Below are 11,671 nucleotides of genomic sequence, written 5' to 3' on the forward strand. Positions count from 1 at the left end.
CAGGTACGGCCTGAACGTCAATGTTGAGCGGGCGCCCCCCTCGGTGTGGAGGAGCAACAACACCCCCCCAACACACACAGTCACACAGTGTCCTCACACCCTGAAGCTGGTCTGACTCGTTTGGGTTACAGATGCCACTCTGATCTTTTATTTGAAACAAATCATCAAAGATATACATGTTCAGCCCCAGTGTTGTTGAAGTGGTTAACTTTACACAGATTAAAGATACGTCCCTAACCAGGACGCCTATCTACGTGTTTAGTTTTATGAGTAATGTTGGTTAATTTTGGATGATGGTGAAACTGATGGTGAAAAAAAAACAACCCCTTCACTTAGAACGTCAATTTTAACTAGACCCAAAATCATCTCATAGTATAGTAAACAGTCCTTGACATCAGACAGTGTATCCACACCCATTTGGTATAATAGCCTTCTGTGAGATTTTAGATATTTATATATATATATATATATATATATATATATATATATATATATATATATATATATATATATATATATATATATTGTTTTATATAACTGATTAAAAATGAATAGCATTGTTTCTGCTGTCATCATATTAATAATGATATGCTATTGTTTTCTGTTATATGTGTATGAAAACATATAAATACACTGTAGTTAGGCTCCTTACTTATGGTGGAACTGCAGTTCTCCAAAGTTCAGCAGGGAATGTAATGCATAATTGAAATTATGCAACATTTAATGTCCCTTTTCTTTGCATTCACATAATGTACTCATTCTGCAGTAAATACCAAAGAAATACAATTCACATTCATATGACTAGTGCTAATGACAATAAATTATACAGCATTCCAAGAGGCTGACCACGTCGTATTGAACATACAGCATTTATTTAGCTTCTGAATTATATCAATGTGAGAATTGAACAAGGTTTAAATAAAAATGACAGGATAACAGTTTAGAGACGTCACTGCAAGTTAAAAAATGATGCACACACATCCTGTAACACAAACTAATATGTAAGCAATATCCATAAACCAACATTTACAGCTATGCTATTTATGATACATAAATAATATCACTATCCAGTCACACACTGCAGAACAAGCATGCCAGCTCACACACTGTAACAGATCAAAACTTGAATGCCAGGTTCCGATTGCCATGTCATATTTTTAGAGTTAGGATTAGCTAAGCTATCAGGCTGTGTCTGAAGTTTCACTCCACCTGATGGTATGTTTCAGTGTCGGAGGTTATAGATACCATGCTGTTTGGATTTAGAATTTCAATCAGATAGCCATCTGGGTCCTTAATAAACGCCAGTCCCATCATCTTGTCTGTTGGAATACAAAACACATAGAGAATCACTCAAAAGTAGGGGCTGAAAATAATATTATATAATATTATACAACAGTTCACTTTCATCGTGCCACAACAGCACGTTTTTATTAATTAATTAATTTTTTAACAAACGCTGTATCACTCCGCTGAACGCTGTTTCTATAAATTGTATAATAAACCAAGAAGTAACGTAAATACCCTGAGCAAAAGAACAAGAATAACCTACAACCAAACTAAATAGATAAAGACAGGAAAACACAATAACAACAACAACAAACTGACTTGTTAGTCTGTGTGAGGAGCTGGAGAGGGAACTATAAGCTGTTCAGTAAGTGAGTGGAGTTTCTGTGGCGTAGCAACAAGCTGCTTGTTAAGGCACTATAATTTGGCAGAAGGAAATACTAACATTAAATCATATTAAATATTTCACGGCTCAATTTACTGATTTCTTACGTTATTTATTATCTGAACTGCTGTATAAATGCTGTAGTACACCAGAGGTTCTGTGTTATTGTGAAATAACAGCACAGCTGAGATAAAATATGACTCTCCCTCTGGCGTTCTATTGCTCGATGTCCCATCAGGGGTTCCTGAATATCTGTCACAGGATCCAAACTACAGGCCTAATGTTTGGGGACACCAAGGACATATCTACACCACTTTCTGAACGTGCAGTCTGTTTAAAGTCTTAGATAAATCAGTGATGTGATTTGCATTTGTTGTGTCCAGGTCCATCCCTGTTTTCTAAAATAACTGAAAGGAGACATTTTTTTCAGTGTGTCAAACTAAAATCCATTTGTAGGTCACCATTTTTGGTCACCATTTTATCATATGTAAATAATTGTAAATGTTACAAACTAGACAAAGGGTTCAGCTTATTTAAAAAAAAAACAGTAAATTCCCTCAGATGTCATGCAGTAAAACAGACAACAAAAGACTTTTATCTGACAGGTTTGTAAAGAAAGTGTGTGCAGTTGTTCCATCATAAAGAAGACCCTTCAGGATGCAAGCCAAGGTCAATAGAGCTTTCACAAATATTGTAATAGACCCGGCCAGGCTAGTTCTGTGTACCAGGTCACATGCTGTGACAAAAAAATAAACATAAAAAATTAATGTATTTGTAAAAAAAAAAACAAAAAAAAACGTCCAAAGACAGAGACTAGCTTATACACATTTTCTGGAGCTGAATATAACTTTAAAATCTAGTATTTAAAAGAATGTATTGACAACTGACACCTTCTGGATGCTGAAATAGGTGCTGTTTACAAAGTAAACCTCCATTAAAGCTTTGAACTAAATATCATATTGAATTGAATTGATTCTTGCAGATATTAAAATGAACATCATTGTTTTAGATGGTTGTTGGCATCTAAGTCCTGTCCGATAGAGAACGGCCTCTGCATGAAGTCCTATCAAAGGGAAAACTTTGTCAGTCTGTAAAATAAGAACTCACCTTCATCTGGTTTCTTCACAAACGTGACCCCCTGTTCTTCAAACATTTTGCAGGCAGCGTGTACATCAGGAACAGCAATGCCTATATGACCTACAGGCGACATAGAAAAATGACATATGTTACAGAATGTTGTGTTTATATGTTGGCTTAAACCTTATTTTGATGGTGCCCTATAGGTTATCTATAGATGTTCAGTGCGGCCTGTTGAAGATTAGGTTTAGTATTAGGTTTAAGTTTAAGGTTATATTTAATAAAATGTATGTTTGTAGATATTTAGATGAATGTTAGTTAAGGATAAGGTGCTCATTTGTAATGCATCTACAAAATTAAATGCTACCATTATGATCCAGTTTACAGTTTTCCAGTCTTAGAAAACAAAATGTGTTTTATTACAGTTTATATGTAATACACACAAACCAGATTTTTAAAAAATACATATTCTCAGGTGTTGACCCAAGACATATACTATATATAATATATTTAGATCATAGTAAACCACTTCTAGTAAGCTTCTAGTAATAGCCTACAGTAATGACCCATAAAAAAAAGCTTAGAGCATTTTCAATGGGCGGCCCCATCCAGACACATTTTGAATCTTCCCATTTGATTGACTTGATGAAAGGTTTGTTAGAGCAGAGAACATGCAAACACACGCTCCTCAAAGAGTCCTCAGAACACAAACTGAAGGAAATGATAAACTCACCAAAGCCTTTAGGATCTGAGTTTCCACTGTGATAAAGATGGTTCTCATCAGCTTCTGAGCCCCAGTTACTGTTTAAGAGCGAGAGAAGATAAGATACCCACAACTTTAAAGACCCCATACCACATAAAACTGTATATCTAGTACATACAGTATGTGAACTATGATGTAAAACTGCTTGTTCTGAATGAATATGTAGAGTTTTTGCGAGATCGTACTGAGTGAGTTCAATGGTCGCTCTTCTGGAAAATGTCCATGCTGTCCTTTCCTTCACTTCTTGGGGGATATCTTTCTTATCCTCATAGCCGAGATAATACAGCGTGAAGCGCATGGATGGAAAATCTATCTTCTGTAGTAATCTGAAATGAGTCAGGCACAAAACACCTGTGTGAGTGACTGGGTAAATACATGTGCTCACAACAGAAGTTCACAAGTACACTTACAACACCCTCTAATGTGCTCAACCAACACCCCTTCCCCCAATCAAAGTACAGTGGATTTGCCTAAACATGTTTAGTATCTGAAGTTTCCTTGAGAACATTGGGAAGGTGTTCAGATTTGATCAGGCTTATCTAAAGCTGATCTGTGCTGATGTGTTGATTAAAGTACAGAAGAGCAGGATGTTTAGGTGACTACTAGGCTAGACTACTGCATTAAAATATCTGCATGTTATTTCTTTGACTGCATTTGTAAATCTACAGAAATACATATTACTTCTCTGTAATCCCAGCTGATCCAGGTGGATTTACTCCCAAATTCTACATTAACGACATGTTGCCATATGCATTTATGTACATGAAAAATACTTGATTTTGACATCAACCCACACTTCCCATATCGGTGTGCCACTAAATTGGCTGCTCACCTAAAGCATAAAAAGGACAGCACAAGCAGGCTAGAATTTGTAGCAAAAAGGATCATTTACATCACATAGTTAAAAAAACGGTGGTATTTGGAGGCCTGAATTCCACCCATACATTTGACAACAGAAGGTCAGACAGTTGTTTTAAAGCTATTTGTGTTAAATAAGATAATACTGCATTAAAGATGCATTTGTCACACATGCCAATCGCAGGAAATACATGTCAGTGTTAAATTCTAAATAAATGTAACACTAAAAACATTTATTTAGCACTGGCATATTTGCTGTGAGGTAACCAAATTCCAGTGAAATGTGAATTGTTCAGAGTGCTGGTAAATAGAACCAAACGTCTAAAGAGTTTAATGCCTCTACAAGTTTTCTTGCAGAAATGGATGACACCAAATAGTTAGAAATACACTGCCTGATGCCTGAGGCACAGTTTTACCATAGGTTTGACACTATTCTGGGTCTGAAACATCATTCAAAATACTTCCATGGTGCATTTTAACTACTCCCCATTGACAACCTATTTTTTTTCAATTTCATCATCATCAGTATTACATATAAAACTCAGAAGACATGCCTAGGTTTTGGGGTTTTTTTAGGTGGTTTTGGATAGTAAATAAAATGGCTATATTTGTGTTGTAGTCACAGTGTCCCACATTGGTTTGAGATTCATAATTTTGGTCATTTCAACCACTCAGTTATGCAGAAATTTAGAAAATTGGCGGATTTCTCCATTACATAAAACACAAGTGGGTGTCCTTTACATTGTCAAGAAGAAGTGTTAGAAACACACATGTTTCAAATATCTGTTTGGAGATTGTTATAAAACTCACGTCAGACCCAGGATGTGTGTGTAGAAGTCAAGTGATTTTACAGGATCCTTCACCCTCAGCATGGTCTGCTGCATCATATAGTCCTACATAGAGAGAAAGAGCTAATTTCATACACACTCTGGCCAGTTTATCAGAAACTCCCCTCCTGTAGCTCCAGCATGCTGGTGTACAGCTAGATACTGTAGCACATTTGTTGATGCACAGTTAGCGTTTGTCATCCTCTAGCTCTTCATCAGTGGTCAGTTTCTGATCACAGAGCCGCTCTTGTCCAGATACACTATATGGGCAAAATGTTTGTGGACACCCCTTCCAATGAATGCCTTCAGCTACTTTACTCGTAGTTGAGCTTGTCGAATCCCTGTAGAAAAGTACTTCCAATAGAATAGGACTCTCAGGAGCAGATAAACATGAACATATTGGAACCATGCCTAATGGTAGGCGCGTTCACTGCTGTGCTGACAATGGACCACCAGCCCAACAACATCTGGACAACAGTGGTTTGTGCTTGTATAGTATGTAACTGTACACCTACAGTATATTGCGGATCTATAAAGTAAGTGGAGCTCATGAAGAGTACAGGCAGTGGAAGTACAGGGTGTTTCTGATAAAACTGAACATTATTAGCTCACTCTAAATACATGTACTTTATATGATGACCACAACTGTACTAATCAGACATCACTGCCATGTGGAAATAATGATATTTACATAAACACATATGTAGCACACATTACATGTGGTTGTGTAAAATAATCAACTACTTACTGCAGTGATTGGATTTCCCTCCTTGCATGCTGCATTGACCTCTTCTTCCGTGAGCCCCTGTTCTGTCATTATGGGCGAAAATCCTGTGGAGGGAGGGTGAGAAATCTAATCCAAATTCAACCAGGGGCAAAAAAGTGTCAGTTGGAAGTTGTGAGCAGAGCATGGACACTCCCAGCGAGTATACACTGGCATGTAGCAAACTTTCAGGAAGCAGTTATGCAAGTTTTCAGTTTAAGGGTGTGTCTGAGGCTGGTATGCTGTCTGCTCAGGTAGGAAGTGTGTGTTGCCACCGTCTGACCAGCTGTGAACGCAGCATAGATGAAGGTGCATTCCAAAGCATAGGATAGCTCCCTACTGTTGGATAATCCATCATTTCAAGAATGAGATGAGACCTTGGAACTATATAAAGACTTCCAGTCCTAATGGATCACTGTTAAAGAGAATAGATGACCATGAGTCAGTCATGAAGATATTAACATTGACTTGACATTTACTTGAATATAATAGTAAATAGTATATATGTATTTAAAAGTAATATATATGTACATATGTGTGTGTGTATATATATATATATATATATATATATATAGAGAGAGAGAGAGAGAGAGAGAGAGATAAGGGATTGGGGGGGGGGGGGGGTGAGAATTATTCATTATGAACTTACTCACAAGCGCCCTCTAGTATTTTTGCATCATGTTTTGGTATAATTATTTATTTGGTATCAGTTATTAGTCATACATGGGTTATTAGTTATTTTAAGCTTTAGTCTAGTTTTACTCAATTTTTTTGGAGTAAAATTTTACAACATATTTCATCTAATTGATGCATGTTTGAGGTTTTACCATTTTACAGATATAATTTATTGTTAACTTTCATGAACAATAACTAATGAAACTAATGAATACAACTTCAACATCCAAAACTATGGAGGGAATATGCACCACATTTTCTTCACATTTAATTATTTAAAATGAAACAGAAACAATGGGAGTACAATGTGATTTTACTGTGACTGAACCATATTTGTTTTATAACTAATGCAACTCTAATTGCATAAAGGGTTACACAAAAACAACAAATTCACCAATCTGCTTATTTAAAAAAAAACAAAGTAGGCACAGATAAAGTTTATTCACTGACATTTTGAATAGCATGTAAAACGTGTTACACCCTAAAGAGGCTACAGTGCCATAATTGTCTGTAAACTATTCTCTTAATATTTAGTTTGTATCTTTGTATATTTCCAGTATCTTTAAATGATAACCAAGCGACATCTGAAGATAAACCAAACAAGCTAACATGAGCATTCATTCATCTCAGATAAAAACATGAACACAGTTACAGAGCTGTGCATCTTGCTTTTGGAATCAGATGTAGGGTGTCTATGTTAACTATGGAAATTGGAAAAGTCCTTTCTCCTTGTCTGTTTTTAGACACTTTCAGCCCTGCGTCCTTGCAGATGTGACATGATGATCCTAAGCACTTTACTGAATGTAGTCCAAAAAATAGCAACTTTGAGTGAGACCTATATTTATAATACATGTTTGATCTTCAATGTAAAAAATGCCTTCTAGTTCAAATGACCACTGGGTGGCAGTAGGTGCAGCTGTAAGCCATTATCATAAAATCAAAATCCTTTCCATCTTTGAGAACTGTACTATTTATGGCAGCACTTTATTTCCTTCATGACTCTGATATTACACCTGCAGTAGTTTCTGTGTTGTCCTGTGTTGCTCATTTTTAGTTTTGGTTCTTATCAGTGCTCCTTTCTCAAGCTCTTAGAGAGTTCTTTTTTGTGTCATTTTTAGGTCAACAGTTTTATTTTAAATCTGTAAACGATGTTCTTATAAAATATTTAATATAGATTATACTGTGATTTTTTTCAGCAATACTTATAATTATTCAGTATCTTATACACATTATTCAGTATCTACTATAAACTATTCAGTATCTACTAAGAATGATTCTGTATCTACTATAACTATCCAGCATCTACTATGAATTATTCAGTTTCTGCTATGAATGATTTATTATCTACTATGTATTATCCAGTATCTACTATAATTATTTAGAATGTACTATAATTAATTGGTTTCTGCTATGAATGATTCGGTATCTACTATAATCCTTTAGTATCTACAATGGCTGATTCAGTATCTACTATGAAGTATTCAGAATCAACTATAATTATTTGGTATCTACTATAAATTAATCAATATTTACTATGAATTAGAGAGAGACCTTCAGGGACCTCCTCTATTAGCATTATAAACTGTAAAAAGCATTAAATGGTAACACAAAACAGATTAAACAGTAGATTAAGAAGGGGATGTGACATCACCGGTCTGTTTTAAAGGATTTGCAGAATGTTTTGGAACAAAGAGTTGAAGATGTAGTCCCACACTCTCTGTATGAAATTCAGTTCATTTCAGTTTTGTCAGTATATCAGAGGTATGTATAATAAGTCTTAAATCTTTCAGTAAAGGTATTGTCAGCACCGGAAAAACAAAAACACAATAAAAACTAAAAGTAAAAAACCCTCTGATGCATAGATCTGATATCTGATATATGGCCTCACTGTCTATGGCTGTATCAGACCTATCTACATCTTCAGGATGCTCTAGTCTTAATTATTATTGCTCTCAGTTCCCAATAGTTTTTTCCCGATTATTCAGTATCTACTATAACTATCCAGTATCTACTATGGATGATTCAGTATCTACTATGAATTATTTAGGATCGACTGTACTTATTCAGGATCTGCTATAATACATCAGTATCTACTCTAACTATTCAGTATCTACTATGCATTATTCTGTATCTGCTATAACTATTCTGTATCTACTATAACTATTCAGTATCTACTATGCATTATTCTGTATCTGCTATACATATTTAGTATTTACTATAACTACTCAGTATCTATTATAAGTAGTCAGTATCTACTATGCATTATTCAGTATCTGCTATTAATTATTCAGTATCTACTATACTTTTTCAGTATCTACTATACATAATTCAGTTTCTTCTATAAATATTCAGTATCTACTATTAATTATTCAGTATCTACTATACGTATTCAGTATCTACTATGCATTATTCAGTATCTACTATAATTATTCAGTATTTATTGTAATTATTCAAAGTCTACTATAATTGTTCAGCATCTACAATGGATTATTTGGTATCTGCCATGAATGATTCAGGATCTACTATGAATTATTCAGTATGTACCATACCTATTCAATATCCACTACAATATGTATAATATATATACATTTATATGATGTTACACGCTGTTTATGAATGTGTGCACCTTACAGTAGCTGAACCCATCAGAAGGGGTGTGTGGACATTTTAGAAGTAGAAAGAGAAGATTATTCACCCATTTGGAAATTAACCTCATGCAGCAGTTTAACAGAATTTCTGTTCAGCCATTCGTAAAAAAAAAACAAAAAAAAAAAAAAACAAAATTAAAAAACCCTACTGACACAGTTTTCACAAAGTTTTTTACATTCAACAGTGTTTTCTTTGTTAGGATGTGTTTAAGTTAGGAGGAGAATGTCATCCATCATTATAAAAACGCAGCTATAAACAGTAACACATCATTAATCTGACTAATACTCATTAAGACTTTTCTCAAGAACACATTTTAAAAAATGATTTATTAAGATATTGCTTCACAAAATAACAAATCAAAATGAATGAGTTGAGTAATGTTTTATTCAGTAGAGAAGATACAACAAGGACAATTATAACACACTGTCAAAAGACGTACAGGTGGTATTCATTAAAATATTGACATATATTCCTATATTCCTATGAAAAAGTGGTCTTTAACTTTTGGTCAAAAGTGGACCCCTTTTGGTCCTCTATAGAACCATTTTAAAAGGTTCTATTAAGAATCATTAACAAAAGGTTTACCATGCGTAGAACACTTCAACTTTTAACCGAGTCTTTCAGGATTTAAATAGTTCTTTGTTCATTTGGTAACAAAAGTTGTGTATTTCATGAAAAAAGACAAAAATGTATTAAATACATTAAAAAGAAAGGTGGTTTTGAAGTGTAAAAAATAATCAAATCTTAAATGTATTTTCTTTAAATGAGGATCAGAATTGCAGTTAAATTAATATACAAACAATTCAAATCTATTCATCTAGTCAACACTTTTGGCAAAATTAAGGGTTCTATTTAGTTCTATTTAGTGTAAACTCTTTTAAAGTTCAGCTTTTAAGCTCCATATTTAACAAGGCTAAGAAATTTACTTTGCGAGGTCTACTTCTATTTAGAACCATTGCCTTTACTAAAGCGTTTTTTAAATGAAGAGGAAACTGAAAATCTGAAAAGAAAAGAAAGCTCAGACGAGTCAGAATAATAAAGCTGAAGATAAGAAACAACATCAAAAATTAAGTTTTTGTAACACCAATGTCTAGAAGGTCTTGTATTTAAAAGTTGTAATCAATTCTCAAAGGCAAAAACTGTGTAAGTGACTATAAAATCATGTAAAATAATACAGACTGGAATGCAGAGCTTAATGGCCTACATTTCTGCATTACACTGGAAGCTTGAAGACGGGAAACAAAACAAAACATTGCGTCACTACATGATCTTTATCTAGTTTACAGGAATGAAAGACATTTTAGTCACACCTAAACTGGCTACTGAATCTGACTACTGATTGTTTCTAAGCATTCAAATGTCAGTAACCAGATTTCTGATAAAATGATTTGTCAACTCTTTCTCTGCTTCCTTTCCTAAGTGCTATATTAAGAATTTAAGCATGATTTGAAATGCTTGCTTATAGTTAGTTGAAAGTATTTATATCAAATAATGTATACAATTAATATCAAAACGAATAATTAATATATTGCTAGAAATAGTCTCAGAAAATACCACACAGAGTAAAAACAGGTGTAATCAAATTACAATAACAATCAGTCTAACACAGTCTATAAGTATTTCAGGCAGCTCTTCACTCGTAAGCTGTCTCCTGGTGCATTAGAAAATGCTTCCCAGTAAACGCCCAGAATTAGCTCTCCTTTGGGAAGGAGGTAAAAAAACTAGAAAAGGCCTTAATCCTGATTATCTGTAATCTGCCTTGTCTTGGCCTCCTGTGCCCCTGTCACACCCTCTGAGCTCTGGGGGTCTGCTACACAGCAGCTCTCTGAGTCCTCTTCGGCCACTTCAGGTACTGATGCTGAGTCTCTCCTGCAAAAGAGCACAGATGAGAAACAGACTGTGTTACAGTGATGCTGAAACACAATAAAGATTACAATAAAGAGACATTCATGCAAAGGGGTGTATTGTTGTATTGTTGTATGTGGTAAGAAGTCACATCCTCTACAGAAAACACACTTCTGTTCATACAAAGTTACCGTTTACTTCCTGAATTCAACAAAAGTAAAGGTAAGGTACACGGATCTGTCACTATGTACAATGAAATGTGTTCTCCGCATCTGACCCATCTGTGGTAGCGAACACACACATTAGTGATCTAAGGGCAGTGAGCACACACACACACACACACACACACACACACACCCAGAGTGGTGGGCAGCCAACTCCAGCGCCAGGGGAGCAGAGAGGGTGATGGGCCTTGCTCAAGGGCCCAACCCTGTCATCAATAGCCTGTAGCTCTATAGCTCTAACCACTGAGCCACCTCTGCCCCTAAATCGAAATAGAAATCCTGAAATAGAATCATGTCTAAAACGCCATATTTACATTTATT

General features: G+C 35.0%; 1 protein-coding gene across 1 annotated transcript; it reads right to left on the reverse strand.

Moving 5' to 3' along the window:
• Positions 1-931: 931 nt before the first annotated feature.
• LOC140535392 (lactoylglutathione lyase-like) lies at positions 932-6,123 on the reverse strand. Its single transcript, XM_072656725.1, has 6 exons — positions 5,943-6,123; positions 5,178-5,260; positions 3,695-3,835; positions 3,480-3,547; positions 2,777-2,866; positions 932-1,319 (listed from the first exon to the last, which is right to left on the reverse strand). The coding sequence occupies exons 1-6, from the start codon at positions 6,009-6,011 to the stop codon at positions 1,201-1,203; spliced, it is 570 nt and encodes a 189-aa protein (XP_072512826.1). The 5' UTR covers positions 6,012-6,123; the 3' UTR covers positions 932-1,200.
• Between the last annotated feature and the right edge of the window lie 5,548 nt (positions 6,124-11,671).

This window comes from Salminus brasiliensis, chromosome 1 (genome assembly GCF_030463535.1).
Source record: "Salminus brasiliensis chromosome 1, fSalBra1.hap2, whole genome shotgun sequence".
In the NCBI taxonomy this organism is placed as follows: domain Eukaryota; kingdom Metazoa; phylum Chordata; class Actinopteri; order Characiformes; family Bryconidae; genus Salminus; species Salminus brasiliensis.

Bases quoted from the DNA above. Each gene is read 5' to 3' on its own strand.
- LOC140535392 (XM_072656725.1), bottom strand. From the start codon at position 6,011: ATGACAGAACAGGGGCTCACGGAAGAAGAGGTCAATGCAGCATGCAAG. The intron at 5,261-5,942 runs GTAAGTAGTTGA...CTCTCTATGTAG, and splicing joins AGGGAAATCCAATCACTGCA to GACTATATGATGCAGCAGAC. The intron at 1,320-2,776 runs GTGAGTTCTTAT...GTATTCCAACAG, and splicing joins TGTGAAGAAACCAGATGAAG to ACAAGATGATGGGACTGGCG.